Genomic DNA, 27,785 nt, shown 5'->3' with positions numbered 1-27,785 from the left:
GACTTTTAATTTATCCCACACCCTTGCGCTCGAAAACGTCGTGTTTCTGCTTGCGAGGCGCGAGTCACCGTTCGTTGCATTAGCATCTAAATCACCCCGTGGCAAAGCGCGCTCTCCCATAGGACTTTCGGGAAAGAATCGGAGACGCGACGAAACAACGGTAATGAAATTTATTATCTTAAAGAGGCATTCGAGCGGGAGGGGTACGACCGCAAAAAGAATCATCGAACCTCTTTTCTCTTTTCGAGCAATTTGCGACTTCTACCTGACTCGAGCGTAAACCCGTGTTTTTCCTATTCTCTTTTCCCCACGGAACCGTGCGTTCTTTGGTCCACGCATTAGCATGCAAATTAGCCTCTGACCGGCATAATCGAATTAATCGTTCTAAACAGCCGATCGACCGTTATCGTCCGAGCTCGCCGAACAAAAGCAACCGCTCTAGTCCTTCATCTCCCTTTTACGTTTTATTCCCCCATTTTTTTCCTTTTTTGCATTCGACCCGTGTCTTCCTGGCTCTCGTCAACCGCCCATAAATTCCTCGTAATACCATCGATGAGTTCATCGATTCGTCGAAGCGATCGCGACGAAAATCGCTGGAAAATTGATGCTCCGTCGAAACCTTTATTGGAAATTTATGCGGATCGATGATTCGCCGGTTGCTTGTTCGAGGATCGTCCGAAAGATACTTCTGGTATCTGGTGGAGTTCGCTCGGTTAATTAAATAAAACGAGCGCGATAGATTCAACTATTTCGATTCGCGGTTAACGAAGCACGCGTCGGGAGAGCGCGGGTATCGTGTGTCGATTTCCTCGACTCCATTTGTCGGCCACCTGTCCAATCGGCAATTTATGCCGCTCGGTAATTTCACATACCGAGAATATTAGACATCGACACGTTCCTTCGCTACCAAGCAACGTGCTCGATCGCTCGCGTACGGTGTGTATCGTGTCGCGAACGACTCGCGCGCACCATCTTACACACGGAACCCGAGAAGCTTGTGCGAGTATCTTACGCCAGCACTGTGCTTTTCTCTCTCTCTCCCGGCTTCGACGCGCACACGCTATACACCCTGCGACCGCGATTTATCTCGACCGGTTAATGCGTTCCAAGAATCTATTACAGCTCTCCCAATATTATAATTATTTTATTAACGGGTCGTCGTTTCTTTTTTTTAATCCTCGGTGACGATTATTCTTCCACCCTCGGCTTCCCCATCTTCCGATAATTTGCATAAAATTGGGAGGAATCAAAAGCTCTTTCTTCTCGGTCGACCGAAACGCTGCATGCTCGAAGAAGCTCGTTTTGTTCGATTCGGCGCTCGTTTCCTGTGTTCGGGGTAACATTCGCTCATCGCTTTCGGCTTTGCTTTATCGCTGCAGCATTAACCGGCCACTTCGACGAAACGTGAGTCATAAACGGTCCGAGGGATAAGGTCGGTGGACAAATAATTTCGCAAAACGCTCGTATCGACGGCTATCGAGCCGAAACACCTGGAGCAAATCCTCTTCGGAACGACTTTCCGAGAAACGCGTATCGATTAGGGCACCGCGATTCTTTCGAGGAATCGTTAATCAACGCTGTGACCGCGGTGACGAAAGACGGAAATCGCGACGGGGGGAGAGAGAGAGAAAGCGAGTTCATTAGTAAAGCCTTCGAAGAAAATATTCGCGACTCCGGCCGATTCACCCCACGCGTTGACTCGCCTCGTTGCGTCAGGAATCTTTTTAATTCCGAGGTACGAGGGGCGGGCTATATTACCCCGCGCTCGTTGTTAAGCCCGAGATTTTACGACGCGATCCGAAATAACGAGAAACCTGAGTCATCCGCGCGCATAAGTTATCTCGTTTCGTTTCACGTTCGAGTTACCATTCAGGCTGCAAAGCGTTCGTGTACGAGGTAAGCGCGCCAGGCCGTGCCATGCTTGGCGTGCGCTACGATCGAACAAAAGTCACGATCGTAATCCCGCGGAGGGACCTAAACGTCGCTCCAGATACCCCCTCGTATCGTGTCTCGATTCGATAACGGATCCTTTTAACCGCGTTCCGTCCATGCCGACCAACTCAAAATATGTAATTATCGCGGACGCGCGCGCGCAACCGACGCGACAACGCGACGAAATCGAACCGCACCAGCTGCTGTTACGCTCTCACGGGGATTACGAAGATTTGCAATTTGCTACCGGCGATACGCCCCCGACGCTGGCTCGAGCATTATCATAATCGAAAAATGTAATCCGCGGTGGTCAGGTTGCGTCGAGGAACAGCGAATAGAAACTTTGCCTCGAATCGAAAGTGGAAAAGGTTAAAAGTTCTGGCTGAAACAGACGGCGAAGCTAGTCGCGGAAATACGTTTCTGCCACGATCACCGTGTACTTCTAAACGCAGCCGTTTGCCTCCTAAATGCGGATCCATTATGCCGCTTTAGAAACAACGAGTATCCTGGCGCACCTGCGCTCCACGCCGATATCAAACTCGTTTTCAAAGCGCGAGGCCTTCTCGCGTTCCAAGTCTGGACATTCCGCGCGCCTGAACCTTGTACAGCCTTATTACGCTCTCTCGATCTATAACCTCTTATTTCTTGGGAAATTCGCTGCTTTTCTCGGCCGTCGCGAATCGTTCGGTTTCTTTGTTCTCTCCGTCGAGCCGCGGATCTCGACGGTCACCGCAGACTCTTCGATTATGGTCAACTTTTTGATCGAACGTAACAAAGCGTAACGACGGAAAACAGGGAAGTCGCGAGGAATTCTCGGCAACTCGAAAAGCAAAAGTAACGGTAGTTGGCGAGTGGTAAAAGCCACTGGCGAAGCTAATAGACCTATTCTGACCACGGGACGAGAAGAGGAACGGACGGAGAGAAAGGGAGACGAAAAAGGAAAGAAACGGAAGCTTTATCTGGGAAAAGGGAAAATTTAGGAGCTGCTTCTCTCTTTCTCTGTTACTCGTGTGCTCCTCCTCTGCGACAGTCGGCCATATTATCACCGACCTCCAACTACCTGTATTATTAATGGTGACCTCCGGGCACAATGGCACGAAAAACAGCCTTGGGTTATCTCGCCTCGTAAAATTCTATTGGCTCCGACGTGTACGGGGAAATACGGTGGTTGTCCTCGGTCTCTCGTCTCCTAGCTCTTATCAGCTCGCCCGCGAAGCTCTCCCAAATTTTCCGCGATCTTCGCGAACGCGACTAAAATGGCGAAAGCGTCGTTTCCGTTATCCCGAGAAGTCGGTTCGAATTTCGCGTTCGATCGTGGAACGTCCGCGAAAGTTTCGGTTCGATAACGTCTATCGAGAAATATTCGGTCGGCTCGACGACGCGATACGTTCTCTCGAGACGTTATCCGCGCAAGCATCGCGGCACGATAATTCCCCGGATTCGGCGAGCTACTCGTCGGCGAAAAGAGGATCGATAGAATCTGTTCGTGTTCGGATAAGAGATATCGGGATTCGATGAACCGACGTAGCTTCGTCGAGGGCGAAATCGCCGCGCCACGCCGTCTCGTTGAAATTTATTTCGGGGGTAGAGAAGAACGCAGAGGAGCAGACGGCGCTCGGTACGCGTTCATTTATCGCGCACGAAGAGAGGAGACGGATAGCGAGTCGGCGATACAGGTAGAGAAAAGAGCACCCCTCTTCGCCCCGTCCGTTGCTTCTTTTCGCGGATGCGGCTGTCGGATGACGGAGGGAAGTCACAAATTTTTTCATTAATATGCAGCGAGACACCCTCCTAACTCCCGACTCGGGAAAGGTAATGTAGTAGCAGGGGTAAAAAGGGAGAAAATGCAGTCGACGAGCACGGGTGTATGCGCGAAATTCTCGCGTGAGTTTGCCTCGTCCGTGAGGCTGCCGGGGCACGCGGCGTGGGTGTAGCAGAGAAATAATGGTCTGCTAGGAAATGTAACCAGCCGACGCTCACGCCCTCGTCGCGACGCCCCGAGAGACTTTACGGGGGAGAGAAATCGAAGAAAAGCGACTGAGAGACAAAACTGGATAAAGGGCTGCACCAACCGACGGGGAAAATAATGCGTCGCGTAACGCGTTGCACAGATATCTGCTCGGATATACGCTGGACATTCCTCTTCGAGCTAAACGCTCATCGAGCTTCCGTATCGTTTGAATTCCTCGCGAGGAACCTACTTCCTCGACCGGCATTAAAACCTCGATCGGGACGAGAACGGCCGCGAGATCATGCAAATTCTAGCGGTCGCAACAACTGGAAAGCGAGAAACGCGTAATAAGGAGCTTCCATCGGATCGTTGCCGTACTCGAAAGCCCCGCTACTCGACGCGTCTTACTCGCCGGCATACCTAACCTCTCTATACATGTATCTCCTATACCCGTCTCCTCCTTTCCTTATTCAGCCTCCAGCTCTCTCCGTTTCGTTCGCTCGAGATTTTTCTCGGCGATTAAAATTTATGCTCACTCGTGTTCCCGGTGCGTGCATATCGCGTTTCGTCTCGCGCGATGCTCGTTTTGCGCCGGGTTACGCACACGCCCAGCACCGGCACTTCGAGCCGATACGTTTTGCCCGCTCTGCCCCGAGTGTCTGTCGAAACCGCGACGATTTCGTATCTCGTTCGACATTCTTTTCAATCGCGACGTTGACGGGTAAAACTAGGGGCAACGAGGAATCGCGGAGGGACGGATACTTTCACCGACTCGACGGCATTCTCTGTAGGTGACTCGTCCGGCGATAAAGAGCAAATCGCCGCAACGTTTATTGCCAATGGTTTTCCCGCGATCCCAGCTTGCGTCGAACAAACGATTGCGTTCTCAAAGAGACCGCGTTGCTCGCCACCGACGCGACGACTCTTTTTCATCGACGGATACGATTGCCTGGAAATCGAACGAGATCGACGTTGAAAACAAAGGACGCGGTCGTGTCCGATGCACCGGACGCGGCACCCGAAAGGTTTTCGGTCGAAACATTGATTTTTAATCCTGGCTCCGTTATACCGCACCTTTGTGAGCAGATAGAGAGGATGGATATTGCGCCCCCGGCGAGGGATGGATATCGAAAATTTAAATCGATTCGGCGGATCACAGAGGCAACGAAGAGAAACGACGGCGGAGCGGAAGCGAATTTGAAAAGCGGAAAAGGTCGAGATACGGTCGCGAACGAAACGATCGGATCCCTCGGAATTAAGGTAACTGTACACGGTTGCGGTACCGTTTCGAAAATTCCTGCGGACGTTCGAGTTAATCGAGGATCGCGTCATGGCGCAAACGAACGGAGCCAGTCAGCCAGTCGGTCGGTCGGTCGGTCGGCGGTTTCCTCGCGAAGGATCGTCTCGATCGTCTCGAGATTCCTCTCTCGTCTCGCGTTTCTCCCTCCGTTCGTTTTCGTCCCCGTTGCTCGAAGCGGAGCCGTGCTCCTCTCGAGTTCGGTCAATGAGAGTAGCCTACATTCGTCCGTATAATCTTTTGCTCGCTGCTCGTGCTCGGTCGCGCGCGCGCGCGCGCACACACCTGGCGAAACCGTAAGGTGTTTTCTCTGTCCCTCTCGGTGTGCCGCGGCGGGGCGAGATCCGCGGGCATCGCGCACCCATAGACGCGTACAAAAGGACGCGAACTCGCAAACGGGCACACGTACGCGAACGAGCGACGACGTTCTCTCGCGAGAAGAGACAGCGGAGTGCACGCAAACGCGTCTTTCTCTGGAGAGAGAGGGACCAGCACGACGACGAGCAGCACGCACCGGAGAGAACGTTGCTTGGCCGCGCCGCTCTTTTCTTTCTCTTTCCGACTCGATGGCCGGCTCTTCGTCGCTCGACTGGCAGGGGGCAAGTTTCGGTCCGTCCTTGTCGGTTCGATAGGATACTGGCAGGCTTGGTACGGCCGCAACCTGGACCGAAGTAGTAGGCTGTACAGGTATGCACGAGGTGGGCTGGCCGGGCATTCCTGCGGCGTTGCCGAGTCTCTTGCTCGCACCGTGGCCCCGTCGACCAAGAACGACAGAGAAACGAGGATACGCGGCCGCGACACGGACGAAGGAAGAGAAGCGGCGATCGAGCGGAGCCGAGCCGAGCCGAGCAGAGGGGAATCGAGAGAAAGAGGGATATCCGAGGCTCTCGAAGCCACCGACAGAACTCGAACGAGTCTTTCTGCCTTTCCGTGGAGGCAATCGAGTTCGTTCGAGAGAGGACTGCCTCTCTGACTCGACCTGCTCCCGAAGACTTCTCTCTTGCCGCTCGTCGTTGCTCCTGCTCCAGCTTCTGCTCCGCCGTAGCTCGCGATACCGGCTTTTGCGTGCCGTGGACCCCTGACCGCGACTTCTGCTCGATTCGATTCGATTTTCTCCTCCCGGCCCCCGCTCCTCTGTCTCTACTCCGAATTCGTTTTTCGACGAACGAGGATAAAGCGCGCCACTCGAAATTGGATCGGAGAATCCGTCGGTTTGATCGGCGTCACGGTCTGCGGTTAAAGGGAAATCGAAAGGACAGACCCTCGAGAGGGTGGAAACGCGAAGTAATCGAGTTCTAAGCGAGTACGCGTACGCGTAACGAACCGTGCAGAGCTTTCGGTGGCTCGCTCGTCGCTTCGAAAAGTAATAGAATTTCGGTCACCGCGTTCCGTGCCGTTCGATCGAATCCCCGAGGAGCTCGTCCGATTCGACGGAAGAAACCGGAGAAGCCAAATTAGTCGGGTCGTCATCGACAAAAATTGATATCGACTCGAATCTGATCGGAAACGCTCGCTCGCAGGCTCTCGTGCTCGCGAATCCGCTTTGCGGCCTGGCTTCTATCCTCGTGGTAAATCGGTGTTTACGAACGAGCGAACGAACGAGCAGATACCGTAATACGAGTAGTCGACCTCTCCGGACCGTGCTCGAAGAATGAAATTCAGAGATGTAACGGGAGAGAAGTCGAGAGCAAGACGCAAAGCGGAGATATCGAATAGGCAAGGATAACGAGAAGCTCGGGTTTCGCGCAGGTCGAAGGAAACGAAGTTAGCCGTCTCCGTTGCGCCGACACGGTCCACTGGGAACGCGTATCCTTGGCAAGTTCCATTAAACGCGTTACGTACGGAGCCAACTCCCAAAGGATCGCGAACCAAGAATTTGCCGCGAGTGTACCGTAGGATCGACCAGAGGGAAGAACGGAATAGTCTACGAGCAGATATTCAGTGGGCGTAAACGTCGATAGATTAACGTTAAAATTTGACGAAATTGCCTCGGTTGGTTTTTCGAAAACGGTAACGTCACGTCCGCGATGAGAATCTACGGGGAAAGCGAGATCCGGCCGTAACGGCCAATATCGCGAAGAACGCATCGCGCATCCAAAAAGGCACGAAGAAGCACGGCCTTTCGTTCGGAAATCGACTCACGTAGAGTAAACAGGCACTGCCGAGTTTGCTGGTCAATTTCGGAGAGGCCTCCCTATATCCCTCGCCTCCTTCGTCGCGTCTTCCTTCCTTCCTGTCTGACCGAAGCGTCTCGGAATGATCCCCTTTTAATGCCGCGGCTCCAACTACCGACACACTCGGCACATCCCGAACGATCCCGCAATTCGGAAGATTGGCCCACATTACGAAATTATCGTTATTTCCGTCGACGCAGAGCCGAAGGGGCGCGGAGACGAGCCATCCGACACCCCGAGGCGCCAACTTTTTTCTTCGACATAAATATGGAAAACGTTCCGGATAGCTTACCTCGACGATTTTCGAGTCAACCTGCCCTACCTAAAAAGCCCTCGGTTCCCACACCGGTCGAATCGATTTTCTGACCCGGCTCCGAATCACGATACCCCCGTAAAAAATAATTGGAACGCGTCTCTTTCGAACGACGCTATCTCGAGACCACGGAAGATATTCTTTGCGCCAGATTTCCCGAGGACGAGTAAATATTCGAGGGACTGGGTCGGATCGAGTTCTCGGCAAATATCGGAGCTACGATCGAGTCGCGTACGTTCAATATACATAGTCTTCCGCCGACGTGGAACGAGTTCCCTCGCACGAGGTTAGTTACCCTGCATCTTGCGACGAAACGGAACGCGTATCGACGAGTATCGATTCGCGCGAGTCGGTAAACACGCGGAACTCGTATTTAATCTACACGATACGCGACGATATCTCGGTATCGCGCGAATAATCGTGCCTTTGAAACGACGCGACGCGTTCGATTCGCGACGACGACGAATGGGATCGAGCGACGATCCTCGGGCGTCGCGACGGGATAACCTCGAGGGGTAGCGAACGGTGACTCGGATAAATAGCGTTCCTATTAGCCTCCGGTGCAACGTTAATTAAGTTATTTACGAGCAAACGATCGACGCCGGCGATATCTGTTCTCGATCGACCTCGCACCGGTCCCGATAAAAATACACGCGGCGTATCTCGACGTTCTCGCAGAAGGCAACAATTACGTCGTCGGGCGTACGACTGAAAAGGCTGGCGCGTCGAATCGAGAAAGGCTTTCCAGCTAAATCGTTCGAGATACCAAGACGGATACGAGTAGAGAGCGGTGGCGAGTAGCCAGCCTACGACTTAATCGACGGACGCGTCCAGCCAGTCGTACCTACACAGCGAAGAGAGTCGCGATCGCATTCCGCGTATCGTGTCCCGAGCATCGATCCGGTTTATGATACTCGCGTAGAACAAAGTGCAGCGTGTACGGGACGCGACTCGAGAAACGATCCTCGACGAGAGCGTTCCCGCGACGTTTCCGAAGCTGTAAAACTGTAAAGGATAGAAGAGGACGCGTGGAGGTTACCTTGTTCCGCGTGAGTCCCTCGCGGGTAGATCAGCAACAGCAGCAACGGCAGAAGGTGGGCAGCGGAAGCAGCAGCGGCGGCGCAGGTGGCTAGAAGGCCTGCTACGCCCGCCATATTGAAGGGGGCCATTCTTATCGCAGCCCCACCGTGGGGCCGCCGGTCCTCTCACGATCCGTGCGAGGCTGCAGCGCACCGGCAGCGTCGTCACTCTCTCCTCCGCATGCCTCCTCCACGCTTCGTCTGCTCTTTCCGCACGTCACGCGACGACGACGTGCAACAACCACCCTCGTACCCACCACCACCACCACCACCGCCACCTCCTCCTCCTCCTCCTCCTCCTCCCCCTCCACCTCCCGCTTCCCCAGCCACTTCCTCTTCCTCCTGCTGCCGCTCCAGGTCGCGCGACCCTTCCAGATGCACCGCGTGGCCCTTCCGAAAACTAGTCTCTCGCTCTCTTCGGATAAAGTCCACCGTCTCGTCGACCCTTTTCTCTTCGCCGTTACGTAGGTCGTTCGTTCGTGAGTCTCGCGAGCTCGCTTCCTCTTACGCCATTCGTACGGATCATAGGCCGATCAAAAGTTGCTCGTTGATCTGCTCGAGATCAGTCTCTGGCTTCCTCCAGACTTGCCGGACTAGAACCGCGACGCTTGGCCGCATTTATTCGCGTCGATGTCGATGTTGGAACCGGAAGCCGTACGACTCTGCTACGGCTGCTGTACAACAGCCAGAAACTCGTTCGATTTTTCCCCGTCGTTTCGTCCACAAAGGGTTGCCACTCTCTTAATGACGAGCCGAGATTCGTCGCATTTCCTCCTACTACTCTTCCGTCGTCGCGATCCTCTTTTTCTCTTCTGTCCTTTTCACCTTTGCTGCTTTCTCTCGCGCCTCCGTCGACGCCTGCCTGAATTTCTCGCAGACGCGATTCGCGCGCGCGCGCGCGCGACTCCACCACGGGCTGCCTGCTCTGAAAGGGACAAAGATGAACCGCATTAATTAAAATCCGCGAAATATCCTTCCCCATTCGGTCGCTTCTACCCCTGTTACCACCCTCCTCCCTGACCTCTACCCACCGAATAGACCGGCGACTCTATTTCCATCTCTTTTCGCGCGAATACGAAGCGAGTCTCTAATGACATCCTTAAACGGAAACAACGGCGCGCTGGTTTTTCGCCTCTGCTCCGTACTCGCTCGACGATCGAGACGTTTCAACTAGCGTGGCGTTCGTTTTATCGTTTCCCCTTCCTCTCCGTACGACACGCTTTGTCGCCAAACTTTGGCCCGCGATTTAAGCGATCCGCTAAAAACTTTTCGTATTTATCGCACGGGCTTTCGAACGATCACCGTGCTTTGCCGCTTTTCCTACCTGCTACACGAACGTACGCGGAAGGGAGAAAATAAAGCGGCGAAAATACGGGTTGCAAAGCAGCCAACGTTGTAACGCGTTCGACGATACAGAGGGATAAAGGTGCCGGGTGAAATCTGCGATCCGAGCAGAAAGGATAAGAAGAGGGGACGCGTACAAGCAGTGTCGGACGTCGGAGGTTAAGAACGACGGGCAAAGCTTCGATCGAGTTAAAGCCCGAGTCAAACGGGAAACTTTGGAGACGCTTTTGCCCGGCTTTACCGAGTGGTTTACTTTCGGCAGACCGCCGAGAGTAGTCTACCACCCGTGCCGAATAAACTCGTAGCCCTCGACGAGACCTCGCGTGTACCGAGATTTATCGAGTGGAAACCAACTTCTTTTGTGGCGAGCGTGACCGATCGTTCTCCCTCCGTCGCGACGCCGATCGAGCGTATTCGACGATTCCGGAGAACCGAATGTTGCCCTCGAGACTCGTCTTAACGGCCACGATCGACGCTCGTTTGGCACCTGTACCGTCAAGTCGAATAACTCCGCGAGCATCATCGTTTCCGCGGATATGCCCCGAAGCGTGCCAAACGACGCGACATCAGACAGACGTACTACGCGTTCGAAGATCGTAAACTTCTATGCAGCCGTCTATCCATTTCCTCGATGAGTATCGATCACCGCGAGACCGGTGTTTACCCTGTCGACTCTACGCTCCGGCACCGTGTATTCAGCGTACTATGCAGTTCGCATGAATCGCGTCGAACACGGTGTTCGCCGTCGTTCGAACGCCGGGAGGATAAGATGTTCGAAGGAACGTCTGCGAACGACAAAAGCGTGGCGGGATACGTGGTCGGCGAGTAACTCGAAGTTCAAGGTCGACTCGCGTCGCGCGCGTTACACATACGCGGTCTGAGACCGAGCGAAATTCGCGCTAGTAGTCGAACCAGTCATCCTAGTCGAGTCTAAAAGGGAGAAATGCCAAAAGCGAGAAGAAAAGGGGAAGAGGAAGAGAGAGACCGAACGCAAGTTTGGGGTTGCGGTGGAAGGGGTAGTAGCTGCGATGGGACGAGGAGCGAGGGGTTTCGGGATCAATACCATGCGTTTATCCGTCTTTCTTTCTCTTTCACCCTATCCTCCTCTGGGGCACACATAGAACGCGAGATGGAACGCGTGCGAGCGAAAGAGACGGAGCAGGGGATGAAGGAAGAGAGACGGAGCCGAGAGACGAAGAGAAAAGCAGTTCGCGACCGTCTTCGTTCGACCAAGCTCTAGGTTGGTCTCTTTTGCTCCGGTAAGCCGCAGAGTCTGGTCTCTCGGCCTTCTCGCTATTCTTCGAGGAAAAGATACGAACGGGGGAAAAACGACGAGGCGACGAAAGAACGAAGGTAGAGCCGAAAAGAACGGACAGGAAGGGAGGAGAAAAGACGAGGCGATGAAGTTGCAAGAAAGAGAAGGATGAAAGAGGAGAGAAGACGAGAGAGGCGAAAAAAAAAGAAAAGGGAACGAGCGAAAAAAGAAGAGAAAGAAGAGACGAACGGGGTGGGGGCTCGAAGACGAGGAGGAAAGGGCCAAGAGTACAGAGGGCCGTGGAGGAAGTACGAAATTCTAGAGTACCAAAATATAGTAGTAGAGTGGGAAGGTGGACCGAGGGAGAAGGAGGTGGAAGGCGCGCTTTAGGAGTTCTTCTAAAGCGGGCAAAGACCTTCCTCTCCTTCCCTCGCGTTCTCTTGCCCTAGCCAGACCAGAGCCAAGATGCATCCGCGAAATTGCAGACTTCAGTGAAACGCTGCTGGTAACTGTGCAGCGCCTCCTAGGTCTACGCGGACGGTGCTTGCCTTCTTCCGTTGCCATTGCTCACGAGTGGTCTCGTAAAAAATTTAAGATGTCCTCCTCCTTCTCTTCTCACCCTCTTCTTTTCGTCCTTCTCGTTCAGCCTCCTCCCACCGCCTTCTCCGCGGCTCGGCCGAGCTAGAAATCCGTAGTGCCTCTTTTCACCAGCCTCTCTCTTTCAAGTTTTTGACAAGACCCGGTAGCAATTGCCGAAAACAGCCTCGCGTCTCTCCAGCGAGAGAGAGAGAGAGAGAGGAGAGAAGGTAAGAGCGAAAAAGAGACAAAGCGAAGACCACTCGAGGAGCGATGCCTGACAGAAGCGCGGAGAGGAGTATCTAGCCTTCCTTTGATAAGCCACGATTTCGCATTTTTTTTTCTTGTTTTCGTTACTTTTGGCTCCTTCGAAGCAGATGTATATAAACGCGACGAGGATCGTCTGGTAGCGGGTCGTCCACTCGGGAGGTGGTTGGCCACCTTCTTCAACGTGCAAAGGCCTCGCCTCTTTTTCTATTCTTACCAACGTAGACTTTCTTTCCGAGTACCTGCTTACGATGGATCCCGCCAAATTGCAGATTTCGGCAACCGGAGAAGCCTGGCCTCGAGAGGCTCGTGAAAATTTTAAGCCGTCTCTAATAGTACTCGAACAGGTGCAACCGAGACCGCGCAACGTTCACCGCTACCTCTAACGAGCACTTCTTCTTTTTCCTCCCGTCTACACCGAGAGCATTATAAAACGTCCTTTGAACCTTGCGCGGGCTTAAGCGGACGAGACGCAACACCGATATTTAAAATTTTAATCCAACCCGAAACACCGGCGTTGCCCGTACCACCTTTTCTTTCTAAGCTCCGAAACGTTTCGCCGCGTCGACGAGTACGATCGCCGCGCGCCCGTACCCTCGTAAAATACAGCGCGAATATTTTAACATCTCGATCCTGATCGTAAATCAGCAGGGTTTGTTTTCGTTTTCCTGCGAGAAAATTAAATTCCCCTACCCTCGGAACGTTTCTCTTCCTCGGCGATGATGTTTCCGAAGGAAAGTCGGCGCGTGGAAGCTTTCCACTATTTCTCCTCCCCCGACTTCCAAGTGGTTCGCGCAACCTTACGGATTCCCTCGATGGGTACCTACAGCTTTTTCTCTCGTTCTCGATTTCTCCGGTCTTCTCGAGTTTCTTTGCTCCTTTGCTCGCGCCATTGGCTTCCGTGACCGCCTCGGGACAAATTCTATTTCCGGTTGAATTTAAGACCCTCCGGAATATACGGATTTATTTCACGACTACACTCGGTAGAGACGAAAAGTACCGGAGAACCGAGAAACGCGAGAGGGATGTCCAACAGGGCGACGAAGGTTTTTACTTCGAATCCGAGGAGACTCGTAAACGCAACGAAGAATAGACTCGTAGTTCGGGGACGAAGGAAAAAAATTATACCGGACGAAATGGGCGAGAGAACGAAAGAAAGTTCGCCGAAATTATTATACCTCGGGCGATAGTGGTGTTCTGGACGATGCCCGCTTCTATTATTCCGAAACTATTTGGGCACCGTTTCGAACGAGAACACGGTATTTTTCTCTCCCTTCAAGTTTTTCCTTCCGTTGCTCGATATCGCGAGAGACCGTGCATCGTCGTCGAGACAAACTCCGTTTCTGACGAGGGAAAAACGAAAACGAAGAGAAACAACGAATGCACGGTGGTTAGATTTATTTTCCAAGGATTCTGCTCGCCGTTCTCGAGTTTTGCCGCGGCGGGTCTATCTGGTAGTACGAATTTAACAACAGCCCTTTGAATTTAGAACGTTCCCTACCGCGCTCGCTAAGAAACTACGAACCAGACGACAGAACGGAGAATAATAAAGTTTTTTCAACGTCTGGTTAGACTCGTTCACGGTCGTCGAAAACCTACGCTCGCTATTTTCGTCTCGAATTTCGGAAACGTCATCTTGTTCGCGAAATCGATAGATACCGGGCTTCGGTAACGCGTTGCCGGCCGTTAATCCGCGGAAACGCGAAATTTCCCATGAAACCGCTCGCGCAATAATTGTACGCGGTGCAACGTGTACATACGTTTCGTCGGTTCGAGTAGCTGGTGGAAATAGAGGCGCGCTATCGACGCGGCGAGAACCGAGGGTATTTCGCAATCGATTACACGCTGCTCGTTTCCATCGGGTGAAAGTAAGTCGCGCGAAACTCCGCGAACGTTGCGCGAGCCTCGATTCGAAACGAAGAAGGATCGATTCGCCTTCGAGCTTAATTAAGAACGTACGAGTCATTAGAGCCGATGGAGCGTTATATCGAGGCGCACCGTACACGATAATTATAACTCGGCAGCTAAGCGAATCCGGCGTGTAGAAGGTTTCTTTTGTCTCGCTTTTGCTGATTTACCTGCCGCTAACCATAGTGGCTGCAAACAGTCCTTTCAAGAACCCCAACTAGCCGAGCATATTTTTCTTTCCTCGATTTACCGATTGCACGCGACTCGAGATTCCGTTTCTCCGCGTGGCCGTTCTGCTTACAGATTACACGAGAGAACGCGAAAATTGCCAACAGCGTATGGGAACTCGGGCGTACGAGCACGAACTCGCGGTTCACGCAAAGGAAACAGTCACTTACGAACAACGCGTACCGGCGCAAAACAACGAAACTCTAATACCAACCTTCTCCGATAATTGTCGTTAGGCTTCCGCGATAACGATCTTATCCGTCTATTTTTCTCGCGCCTCTCTCGCAATTAGATTTTCCCTCGATCGCGAAATAAAACGAGGAGCGGAACGAACGAAATTTCAAACGCGTTATCGGATACTTTGTTCGGTACGCGAATTGCGGAGTCGATGATAAAGTTAATTGCGTTCTCCGGCCGGCTCGACGAATCCATCAGGAATCAGTCACGCGATCCCGAGGTGCCCCGTCGTGTCTTCCCGTCCCTTCCGCTCGTTCGCTGTCCTCGACGCAACGGAACATGCCACCACGGTTTATCGGGATTTCGCCACCGCTACCGGTCACCGACGAAAAAGAAACACGGAAGAACGCGATAGAGGAAGAATTATACGAAAGTCGCCTCGAAAGAAGAGTGGTAGAGACGATAGGCTAATGGTAAGTCAGGTTTCTCTCGTTATCTTGTCGCGATGACAAACGTCAGCCAGTACGGTGAATCGCGCGCGTCAAAATAGTTTAACCATTAGTGGCGTATCGCTGCTGTCAAAGATTCCCGGTGATCCGTGGAGAAAAGGGAAAAAAAAGGGAAACTAGGAAGAGAAAGCGGCGGGGAGGCGTGGGATTGCCGTTCGTAACAGCGCTCGTAATTTATACGTCTCTAATCTGGTCGATAAGCCGTTGGTCGTTCTCGCGCCTCGAGGCCACGTTAAATGTCAGGAACGCGTTTTCCATCGGAAAAGACACGCGAGGAAGAAGCAGAAGGAGGAGGATACGCACGGCTGATGTATTCGTGTCTTTTGCGGCAATAACGCTCTCCGCGGAGAGTCTCGCGTGCCTCGTAACTTTACTCGCGAGGCCTAGTGGCCCTATATTTTACCGAGGGTTGCCCAAACTTCCCTCACGGATCCTCCCCTTTCTCCTCGTGGGGCAGCGTTTCTTTCTAGCTATCGTATAGGCACGTTCCTCGTCGAGAGGGCCATATGGCTTTCGTTTCCTCTCGCTCCAGTTATCCTTCGTGCCCCTCCTACCGCTGCCTCCGCCGCTTCTTTTTCTTTTCGTTCCTCTTTTTTTTCTTTCTCGACGTTTGGCATTCGGCTCGCGGATCTTTTGCTCTATATTTGGAACAAGCGGATAACTTCCTCGAACGCCTCGAACGGAACGAAGTCGCGGCGGGTTCCCGGACCACCCTGAGCAGTTTGCAGCGCGTCGTTACACCGCCTGTTTATTGCCGGTCGGATGTTTTTTCAACGAGCAACATTAATATCGCGCGAGCTGGTAGCCGTAACCGTGGGGGAATCGAATTTTAATCCTCTTAGAATCTTAAACGGCGCCCGCTTGCACGCAATTTGAATTTATAACGCAGCAATAACTTACGAAGCTCGCGCGTATCTTTCTTCGCGTCGTACGCCGCGTCAGCGCGATGCAAATTGACCCAATCAATTCTGCTTAGCGGAATGTACCGCCGATCGCGACGATACGTTCCGAAAATCGAATACTCGATTTCCCAACTTTCTTCGCGCGTCCTTCCCGATGTCCCATCCACGATAAAGCTCGTCCCACGCTTTTTAATTACCGGGAATATTAATGTTTAAAGTTAAATTGCGTCTAACGAAGGATCAAGTACGAGCGGAGGTCGTCTCTGGCCCTCGAAACGACGACGCGCGCTTACTTTATCCAATAAATACGCGAACGAACGAAAGTTCTCGACTGGAAAGTTTGAAGCTTTTGTCGGTCTCGTCTCTCTCTCCCTCGTTCTGCTCGTCGCCGGAGTTCCTTCGGACGAAATTATCTTTCAAAGGACAGCGTTTCTGTTTTCTAGCCCGAAGCATTATCAGGCTCGTCCGCCGTAACGGCCGCGCGATTCCGCACAATGCGCATCCTCGAAATTATTTTCTTCCCACGAGAAACGATCAAATTCGTCGCCCCCTCCTTCCTTTCTTTTGTCGCAGAAAACTGCTGGAAAAGAGGCTGGCGACGGGAAGCGATTCGTCCTGGAATTCTCATCGTCGTTTCCGGATTATCTCTCTCTCGGCTTTTTTTTTTCTCTTCTCGCCATCTAGCCGCATTTTTTCGCGGATCATGGACACTGTACGAGGGTAGTTCCGACGTTGGGGTAGCGTCGTCCCGTGACATATGGAAGGTCCCTGAACGCCGTGTTTTCCCCGAGATCCCTTCGGGGATTCGGAGACGTATCCTGCTGACCGATCGGCTTTGCTTTGCTCTTCTTCCAGACGAGGGCTCGACCTTCGAACTCTTGCCGTACGGTAAATACACCCTGAATCGTGAATAGCGGATAGTTTGATCCCCTGCTTGATCTTGGACGCGTTTCTTGCCCCGTAAGCTCCGCAGAGAATTACTGCAAGACGAAAGATTTCTAAAAGAAAACGAGATCCTCGAGCCGAACCTATCAAAGAGGGATATAGTAACTCGTTTGAAAATTCCAACGAATATTTCCGTGGATGAATTTTCTACGCGATAAATCCGTGCCATTGACAAAGGGACGAACCGGTTCGACTCGCTGAATTTTAATACGGACGGTAGCGCGCGAAGCAGCGATGCAAATTCGCGTTTCCCATCTCTTTCGTTCTATTCGTCCCTCTCTCTCTGTTTTTTTTTTTTTCGTTTTTTTTTTGTCTCAATAAAAATTCATTTCGAATACCAGCCACGAAAAGTTTTCAAAGCTCGCGGTCGATGAACCGACAAGTTCGCGCGAATATGCGAGCGGGAAATTGAACCGTGGTCGCGAAACAAAGGGCGGAACGACGATAATGACGCTGCGTTTTCGACGGATCATCGATGAACCGCGCCGTCTGACGACGAACCGTGTGTACAAGACACACACTCGGAAACGAGCACCCTCCAATCTCCTCGATGAGCACAGACGGGAACGCAACGAGATCGCTCGGAGGATGTTTCCCGCAAACGACACCCAAGTGTCCACGAGAGAAGCGACAGAGGGAACACGGAGATTGGTGAATCGTAAAGGGGGTCCCACGGACGATCCGTGCGTCAAACTCATCCCAGAGGAAGCAAAGGCAGCATGGGGTTTCCGCCCGCAGCCCCATGCACGGCCAGCGATCCACAATGGGGGAATCGTCCCATTAACGAGCAACCGTTCATTAATCGTACGCTCGCCAACGATGGTTACGTCGAGGTCAAGTTGCCTCGAATCGCTGTAGGTGATACGCACCTGACACCGCGCTCCTGCTACGACAGATCCGTACGTGAACGTAAAAGGGACGATATTGTCCCTGGATCTGCTCGTTTCGAGGCACGCGCGTTCCTTTTAGCTGCCGTGGAACGCGTACCGAGGCGTTTCCGGCGACCGCGAGGGGTATCGCGTCAAGGCGAACGACCAGGGACTCGCGTGCAACGAGCTTAACGCTCGTTACCGTTCCGCGAGAACACGGACCAACAATTTCTAGCAACTTTAACGACTTCGAAGACCGCTCCTGCCGCTTACGAGCATCGTTGTCGCGAGTCCGCAGGAATTTCGATGGGCGTTCGCGACGCGTCGAGTTCGATTCGCTCCGAATACACGCGGCGGCGACCACGGGAGAGGATCAACGAACTCTTTGCTCGCGGGCACGATGAAAACGCGATGCAACGCGTAGAAAATTGCGAAAGAGAAACAGTGCCGCGGCGAGTAGGTATTCTCGGGAGACGAGCGCATCGCGATACCGTACTCCGGCGGATGTTTCTGGGTCGAGAATCGTGAGAATATAACCAAGAGTTTGTCGTCGAAGGACAAAAGCAGCCGTGCACGTGAATAGATGATTAATCCTCCGGGAATGAGAAAGAGGGACGTGTACGGTGACGAGAACGTGGCAGCGTAAAGTAGTGGTCGTAGAAGGATCTTGTACGCCGTTGGCTTTTGAAGGCCTTTCGGATTTCAATTAAACCAGCGCCGTGGACCCGGGAAGACTTTCACCTCGTGCTAGATAAGACTCGTTCGCTCGGCTCGATTGTCGGCGTCGCGCCGATCACGAGAAGATGGAAGTGAACTTTCACTCGTCATCGATTTGCTCTTTCTCGAAGATCGTTCCGGATGGTTCGCGTCTCTAAACCGACCTACGCTTCGACAGATTTCGAGAGCTCGACGAATTCGTGTCCAGACGATGATCGTAACGCAGACTGCATACCTTTTTGTGCGGGTCACGAGAGAGGGCACGTTAAACTTCCTCGACGTACGTTAAGCGCGTACGTGTGTATTTCGCAATGGATATAATTTTCTTCGTTGTATTCGGAGGCACGTAATCTCGTCGGGCTCGTTTCCGCGTATTCGTCTGGATCTAACTATAGCATCGCGCGCGTTATGTCATTTTCTGGAAAAACACGTCGACGCCGCGGACATCGCCGGGCACGAAACCATACGTGCCCGGAATCACGAAAGCTTCCGTAGGAGCTAAGAGACGCCCCGGCACCGCAAATGTTTCCTTTCGCCTCGTAGACCGTCTGTTCGCGAGACGCCACCTGCCAGCTTCGCGGCTGCTAGTTTATATTTAGTTTCCCGAGTTTGGAAAACTCTTAATGGATTCTTAATGACCTGGAGCGGGTCCGCGACGAGAACGCGAGCACGCGGGAGGCCAAAGAGGAAAGCAACAGCTGATACACCCTTCTGCCATCCTCCTCCTTCTCCTCTTCTTGTTGGTCGCATCGTCCGACGACGATTACCGCTTCTCGGGGAAGAGAAGCGTACGCGGCGACGCGATTCGAACGCGTTTCACGCTCGATTTCGAATCGCTTCACGAGCCGTAGTCAATTTCTCGAGTTAATCTCGTCGTAGAGAGTTTTCTCTCTCGAAGGCGCCCGTTTCCCGTGAAAAAATGACGAGAAAAAAGAACGCGATTAACGAGATCCCTTCTTTTAGCCGCGACACCGTAACTCGAAGCCAGAAAAACCTCGTATTAATTTTAATGGGGCGATATTTTATCGGGCTAAAGCTGTCATTCGAACGGAGGATATTCGTTATAATCTCAAGACCGGAAGAGAGATTACCGTCTACTTTGCGCGCGTCTTCCCAACTCGAGAGATCTCAACCCCTTCTTCGACCACCATATCTCAGTTGTTCGGCCTCGAACGATCCCACTTAAGACGATAATGAAGACCGACGGAATTCCCACGTAATCCTTTCTCGTCGCCCGGATGAAAAAAAGGGAAGAAAAAAAGAGGAGCAAAAAAAGAATGCCCCCAGGACTCGACCTGCAAGCCAGACAACGTAATCAATTTTTCACGACGAATTATTCCGAGAACGAGGAACGATCGCGATCGCAATACCGTTCTATTCGACTGCCGTGCAATTTAATAGGTCTACGCCAAGCTGGAAAGCGTTTTTTCCGGCGAAACGATCGGAGCGTGATTGAAGGGGACCAACGATAGAAAGAGGGGAAAGCGAGAGAGGAATAGAGAGAGAGAGGGAGTCGGAGATTTTCCCGAGTTTATCGAGGCGTCCGATCCTTTTTTTTCCCCTCGATTGGCATCGATTTGCATCCGACCGTACATACGCGCGCGACCATCGGTCCTACGGTGTCGGTGAACGATAAAGAGAGAAAAAAATTGGAGAAACGAGAGGGAGTAGAACGAGACGGGAACGAAGGGAAACGAGGTAGAAAGAGGAAAAGCGTACGCGCGGTTATAACCGCACGACTCGGCCGCTTAAATAATGTCGACCGACCGACGAGGCGTAATTCGCGTCGGACGAGCTATCGGTTCCGATATTCCCTCGTCGAGGAGCCGAAAAAAAAGGGAGCCCCGGAAACCGGAAAAGGTGCAAGAGAAGAGAATCCTGGGGATCGATCACGCAATTATCGGAAATGCGAGCATCGATTGCGCCTCCAATCGGACGAGACGCGTTCGTCCGCTGTTTGAGTTTCATCGCGATTCTAACTTTTTCATACGCGTCTCGAGGATTTCGGCCCTCGTAGGACTGAGAAATAATGCAAAGCCATAATTTACGGTCAGAAAGGAGGTCACGACAGTCCGGTTCGATTCGTTCGCGTAATACGTTCGATCATAATCGACGGTTTCCTTCTGAAATCCTTTTCCATCGCGGTAACGAGAGATATCGTTGATGAGCGCGAATCTTCGGACGTCGAAATAATTGCATCGCGAGACGAAGAAAAGATTCGGTGATCTTAAGCAGGTACGAGACATCGGACCCGTTCTCGAGCACCCCTCGATCCGATGAATGCAGTTTCCAAGGAAACGTTGAAAACCCGAGAGCGTTTCTATGCAAAACGAGCGGTCTCTCGCGAAGCAACTTCTGTTTCTAATGAACGAGGTTAAAAACAAAAAGGTCCCATCGAGTTAAGGAGAACCGAGACGATCGAAAGGTGGTCGGAAATCTATAATTCGAGATCGACGGAAGCAGCGGCAACCTTGCGAGGCAGGAGCATCGCGGAGCCCCGAGGACGAAGGACACGGTGGAACACGGAGTGGAAGAGAAGAGTCCGTCGTCTGCACGCTCCGTTTCTCCCGCGAGCCGACCATAGGAACGAAGGACCGAGAGAGCATGTCACGCCAATTACGAGAGACGCCGATGGAGGAAGAAGGAGACGCCGAGAGAAGAAAAAAGTTTCCGAGAGAAGAACGAGAGGAGACCGCGAAGACTCAGGTACGCCAAAGTCGGTTCGAGCGAGAAGGAAAGGAACGAAGAAAAGGTGGTACGGAGAGGGCAAGCTAGAAGGTAAAGGCAAGAGAGACGGAGAAGGAAAGCGCTGTTTCAAGAGGCGGTGGAACGCCGAGCTTACAGGTGAGAGGGAACGAGAGAGCCAGCGAGAGTACGCGAACGAGAAGAACGGAGAAAGAAAGGGAGATGCTCGAAGGAGAGGGAGGATAAAGAAGAAAGGTGGACCGGGGAAGGGTAAGAGGACGAGAAAACGAAAAAAGAAACGATCGAGCTGCTCCCGACTCAGCGGCTCTCATATTTAATGATATACTCCAGCGTGCCGGAGTCCCGCTAATGCACGGACACTACAATATGCCAGCCTCTTTTCTCTCCTTCTACGACCGATGCTTTTTCTCCGCACTCTGTTCTCCTTTCGTGTCGACGTGGGCCGATAATGCGTCGCTGAAAGTCTCGCCATTCGCGCGTGCACATTTTTTCGTATTCGCTGTTCGTCCGAAAACTTGGCCGCGCCGCGCCTCTTCGGAGACATCGACGAGCGCATAAGAAGGATCGCGGAGAATGTCCGATCGAGAATATCGGTGCTCGAAATCGAACGCGAGCCGAGAAATAGCACCGATTTCTTGGATTATGAATCGCGAAACGCGTCTCGATCCACAAAGATCGAACAGCACTCCCCTGAGAAATTAAATGCAACCAGTTGGCAGGTTTTTTTGCGCAATTTCGCGTCTACGGTCACGTTCGTTGGAACGAACGCCGGCCGTGCCTTACGATCGGTAGAAGGTGCGAGAAGAGACCTTTCGAGTCGCCTTTTTTACACGAGCCCTTTCTCCTCTTCCTTCCCTTTTTCGGTCCTACCGCGTAATGGGCTCCACGAATGAATGATCCTGACAATGAAAGGCACTCCGGGCGATAATTAATCGAGGCCTGGAAATAGTAGCCGAACCGGTGAGATGTTCGAATTTTTAATTACTGGAAAAATAAACTATCCTTCTTTCCCTTTTCTCTTTCTTTCTCTCTCGATCTCTTTCTCTTAGCCCTCCCTCCGCGTGTCCTGCTCAGCTGCTTCGCCATCTAGCGTCTCCCAATTAAGGATCGCCGCTCGAGGATGTACGCTCTCGCGCGGGATGCCGGAAACTATGACAAATCGGCCCTTTTAAAATTCCTACGAGACACCCGAAGTAGCGGACTTGTAAAGCACCAAACTCGTTTTCGTTTCGTCGGCTCGTGTTCTCGCGGCGACTCTACCGCAACAACGTTGAGAATATAAATTGAAACGCCCCTCTTCTTTTTACGGCAACGGTACGTCGTGCCGCGCCGCTCCGCACCGCCGGCCCTGGGCGTTATAAGGCGGCAGATGTTCGCAGATAAATTAAAAATGCACGCGGGGTCAGCGATGTTCGCGAATCGAGCGTACCGCTCGAACGTGTTGCAAACTTTCGCGATATTTACGAGCCACCTTCGAGTATTTAGATAGAGAGCCGGCGAACAGAAGAAACGAGTCCCCAAATCGCAAGAATATTCAAAGCACCACTCGCGTGTAACCGACGCGACGGACCGGAGAAAACTGAGAAGAAGAAGAAGGAGAAGAGGAGGAAGGCGAAGCCGGAGGATGAGGAACACGAGCTTCGAACGCCGATTATTTGGACGCCGCGGTCCGGCCCGTTCTTCGAGGAAGAAGGCGAGCCAGCGAAAAAGGAAAGTAATTGTAACGCGTTGCGCTACACGAGAGTGCACTTTGGGGTTGGCCGGAGGGATGGAATTTCGAAAATAGACCGAGTCACCGGGGAGTGATCGCGTATACGTGGTCTGAATTGCCTCTGCTCGCAAACACAGGGACGGGGACCCATCCGTGAGCGCGTCGCACCGGTCCCAGGGGCCTCGTAAAAGTTACTTTTAACGCGGATCTAGAAACAGCTGGTACGCGAAAGAAACGTTCGGAGACAACCGAATTACTCGATAATTCGAGGAAAATTCCAGACGGAGAAATCTCCGTGAAACGAGAGTCGGAAGGAAAGGTTAAAGTTCCCGCTGGACGTTCGCTTCCACGAAATCCGTTTCTTTCGTTGGACGAAGAGTGAAAGCGAAGACGCGGTGTCGGAAAGGCCGCGGATATCGTCGAAGAAGTCGTAACTCGTAACTCGTCGTTGCATCGCGTTACAGCTTCGAAGCTGGTCGGTCTGGGTGCAGTTTTTACGACTTCACCGAGACTTTTACGAGTCGTCGTAGCTTCTCGATTTTTCTCCACGCGCACCACCCGCCGTTTGTTTTCCTTGTAAATGTTCCGCGAGCCGGGACGATCCCGAACAACGCTAGCCGAAAATCTCGAGGCATCGGCTGGCAAAATGTGGGCGTGTTATTTATTTTTTTCCTCCCTTTTACAGCGGTTTATTTCGAATCGAGCAACGTCCGTACCTTTACGACGCGCGCTTCCAATAATAGTTGCCCAAAGCGGAATCATCGTACGCTGGTACATGGCAAGCTCGCTTCCTAATTGCCGCCATAAATTCATTACGAATCGTTAGAAATCTTTCCGATCTCGTTTACAGAGGATTAATGTAAACGATTCGCAGTTTCGCCGAAAGGATATATCGACGATTAAAATGACCGTAGAGAATCGATCGAATAAACGGATACGGTACATATTTTTCCTCGAAATTCGCGGTATTTTCCGGGTAACGAGATACGAGAAGCAAACTAGCAACCACTTGCACGGCCCTCGACGCGCGTGCAACTTTGCTCTGACCAGAGAGGGCGGAAAAGAGAAAGAGAGAGAGAGAGAGGGCGGAGGCAAGCGGAGAGGAGCAAGCTCGTTAATGCGAACGGCGTTTACACTGGGAACTTGCTTGCAGGTTTATTTATTTAAACGACAAACCCACCCCTCCTGTTCCGATTGCGCGGCTACAATGGGAGCACCGAAGCGAAATGTTTGGAGAATTTCCGGGGCAATCTAGCGTACGTGTATACGCGCGGGCACGCGTGAAATAATATTTGCGCGTTTGTTGGTTTATCCGGCAACATTAGGGCAATGGGGTGTCTCGGTAGGCGCCGGTTACATAAATATCGCGAATAACCGTGTACCAGTTTCGCCGCAGAAAAATACGTATCACCCTAACTGGAACCGGTTTCATTATTTATTCGACCAAAGCTATCTCCCCGTTTACGTATAATTCGATCGTTTTTCGGTAAACGAACTCCTCCTTCCGTTTCCTCGCAGCTTCCTCGTCGCTTCGAACAACGGCTCTTCGTTCTCGAAGATTAAACGCGGACGCACAAAGACTCGTCGTGTGCTTTAACGAAACAAGCTCGTCGAACGTTTACACGGTGCAGCTTTCATTCGCCGAGGGATGCTTCGTTTCGGGGTTGTAAGTCTAGAAAGGAGGTGGCGAGGCGGAGGGTCAGCCCTCGCGGAGGGTAAAAAGACACGGGGACGACCAGTCGTCCGCGACGATGCTGAGCATTATCGCGTCCAGGGCGTCGTAGAATCGCGGTCGCCCGGGGACAGGAAGAGGGTTCGTAGACACGTAACTACGGGGACACCGGTTACAATGGAGCTGTTTTACATACGAAATTACAGTGCAACGCGTGACACGTATATTTCTCTATGCACGACATTGTCATTACGTTTATTAGGTTCCACCCGTTTTGTCGGCCGCGATACGCGTACAAATTATTACTTCGCGCCAGACTCGGTCCTTCTAGCGGAGATACATTGACAAGAACGAAGGATCTTCCCGCGATAGCCATTAACCTTCCGATCGGTTTTATTGTACTTTATCGACTCGCTGACATCTAACGAGTCGCGTGTCTAATTGCAAATCGGCAAAAATTCGATCTGATACGCGTATCAGCGGCCAACGTTGCTTCATTCCCAGCCAAAGATAATTAGTACCCTAGCATAATCGATGCGCGAATATTTTTCCGTCAAACCGTTCAGCCCCGAGATGCATCGCCGATACGGGAGAGGTCTCGACAGTTGTTTCTTCTTCTTCGGCACGAGGCAACTTTTCGCGCCATCGTCTCAATTAGCTCCGCGATCCACGAGCGAACGGGAGAACCACGTTTTTCGATCGGAATTCCTCTTTCGATGTTCCGTGCGACACCACGCGACTCGTGTCGTATCCCGAGTAACGCGACCCTTCTAAAAAGAAGTTGTTTCAGAGGCAACAGTTATTACCGCTCGGCTCGTGACGAGGAACCGCTTGCACGTACCACTCGGCTGATATCCGGTTGATCCGCTGGCATTGGCAGGCCTGGAAATATCCAGGGGCACTTAGCGCTATCTACAAAGGCTAATGTAGCCGCCCGATAGGAAGGTAGACGTGCCCTCTCTGTATATATCCTGCCAGCGAACGAGAAGAAGAACCAGAAGGGGGGAATACACGCACGCGGCACACATTCTCGTATGCACGCTCCTGATTTCTCAATCTTCCCATGGACCCGTTGCTCCCGTGCTTCTCGAGCCTTTCCTGCCACCCTGTCCACCGTCCTGCTTCGATTCACTCGATCGACCTTTTGTTTCCTCCTCTCCCTCCGCAAACGAAATTAACCCCGTCCTCGATAAACGATAACGACGTCTCGTTTATCTGTCTATCTCGAAAGAGACAGCGGATCGTGTCCTATCGACTGTCGCGTTTAGGGCAAACTAGTCTTCTCCTTTATGACTCTATCGCGACATCCAAAGTGACGGTCATTACAAGCGAAATACGCTTTCCTCCTCGCTTAACTATTTCCACTCGAAAAATAAAGTAAAGACGAGCGATCGTTTTCACGATTTCTGTACCGTTTCGTCAGAGTATTCGAAGAATTCGAGGACCCCTGATTAACTCCGGGCACACGGATCTAGGAGCGACACTTTGGTGATTCTTATCGCGTCGGCTAACGTTCACCGACCGTTGATCGAATAATTTACAACGTATAAATCAGCCGGAACGTATTCCTAATTTTATTGCCGGTGTCGCAAATAAGCAACGTCCGATTTGATCCGTCGAGTTTCCGAGCAAACGAGCGATACCGTAAAAACGAACGTAAATCACGCCTAACTAACCGGCACGAGACGCTTTCGCCGCAAAACCTTGGTCGACGATAATTATAAACAAATAGAGGAGCCGCGGGTACCGTTAGACGACGATAACGACGACGTCGAATCGGGTGCGTGCGCGTATAAATAGTAGATCGAGGCTCGGTATACGGATACGCCACGTACTTTATTTCCTTTCATCTTTTCTTCGACGTTCGTCAGAGTTCGGAATCATTAACCTTTCGAGAGTTGCTCGCGAACGAGTGGCTGGTGGTATCGCGATCGTCGGAGGCTCGTTCGACCTTATCGACCGGCTCTGCTCGCTAGTAGCGGCGGAAAAGAAAGAGAGAAAAAGTACGGGTCCCGGCCGAGGGAAGAAGAAGTGGAAGCTTCGGTAATAGACCTTTTTAAATCGTCTTCCTTCGAACATTGACTTAACCCACTTGCCCGAAGCTACTCGCCGAATGGAAGAAAGAAAAAATGAAAACGGAGACAAAGACGAACGGAATATGGGATTGATCCAGGTGAATCCAATTGTGCCGTACGAGATTCCTTCGCCCCTTATCTATAGCGACGTTGATAATGAATATAGATAAGAGCCGACCGCGGCGTAATTGCGTTTCTCGGTATTATTAATACGCTATCAGCTGACGGAATAGAAAATTGAATCACCTCTTCTAAGAACATCGAAACGAACAACGAGCGCGGATAACGATCGTCGCTAACAAAGCCGGTGTTAAGCAGCGCGTAACGACTCCGCTGTATCGAATTAAACGAACGCGGGAGAGAAAAAGAAAGAGAACGAGGAGTTAAATGGTTCGATCCAAATTCGAGAGCGTGAAACGCGTGCACACAAAAGAATGGCCGTGCTGCCCCGTATTTTCAAATCGTCCGTACAAATTGACCTGCGAAGAGGCAGGACGATCTGCCTCTGTCTCTTTATTTTCGGCCGGCTTTTACACGAACGGGCGGCTTTGAATCTGGTCGGTTGGCCAAGGGTGTCAATCGGTGAAAAACCGTACGGGAGACCCCAGGTGTCCCGCACCACCATTTACGCGCACAAAAGCCCAACTTTGGATAGCTACTCGGGAAATACCTAAATACACACGAGGCGTTCACGGAGAAAATCGTTGCCCAGACCGGCCATCCTACGTCGTGTTTCTCGCCCAGTAACGCGGATTCGTTAAAATTGCCGTAAAATTTTAGCTGAAATCCGAGCACGTTTCCTTCTCCGGAGAAACATTGGCCCTGTTCGTCGGAGAACGAACGCATCGAATTCGCGATTCATTCCGTGTTGGGCGCGAGACCGTGGCCGCAAATTGCTTCGACGGTTTTCACGGTACGAACGATCGCGTGCCACGAAGAAATTCATTTCGCCGTCGTTCCGCGGGAACAAAAGTTACCTCGAACGATTCGCGAAGCACCTTCGTAAATCGAACCGGTATCGAGTCCTCGTTAAACGCCGAGGAATAACGCGACACGAGCGGATTTCGTAACGATCGAAATCCGGTGGCTGGCAATGAGAATACCTTGGAAATCGCGTGGCAGCTGTTCGCGGGTCAAATATTTATTCGACGACCGAAAGGTTCGAGCGTACAAACGTT

At 52.1% G+C, this 27,785-nt stretch overlaps 1 protein-coding gene across 22 annotated transcripts in view; it reads right to left on the bottom strand.

Moving 5' to 3' along the window:
• Positions 1 to 9,016, bottom strand: part of Eph (Eph receptor tyrosine kinase) — a 51,162-nt gene extending 42,146 nt beyond the window's left edge. For 19 of the 22 annotated variants that reach the window (XM_076534919.1, XM_012284129.2, XM_076534922.1 and 16 more), the window contains exon 1: positions 8,707 to 9,016. In XM_076534919.1, coding sequence (XP_076391034.1) covers positions 8,707 to 8,836 — 130 coding nt within the window. In that variant the 5' untranslated portion in view covers positions 8,837 to 9,016. The remainder of the gene's footprint in view (positions 1 to 8,706) is intronic. The other 3 variants (XM_076534932.1, XM_076534936.1, XM_003702866.3) reach the window with 1 other exon arrangement.
• Between the last annotated feature and the right edge of the window lie 18,769 nt (positions 9,017 to 27,785).

This window comes from Megachile rotundata, chromosome 8 (genome assembly GCF_050947335.1).
Source record: "Megachile rotundata isolate GNS110a chromosome 8, iyMegRotu1, whole genome shotgun sequence".
Classification (NCBI taxonomy): domain Eukaryota; kingdom Metazoa; phylum Arthropoda; class Insecta; order Hymenoptera; family Megachilidae; genus Megachile; species Megachile rotundata.
The sequence above is the reverse complement of the archived record's forward strand: the minus strand, read 5'-3'. Positions and strand labels throughout refer to the sequence as shown.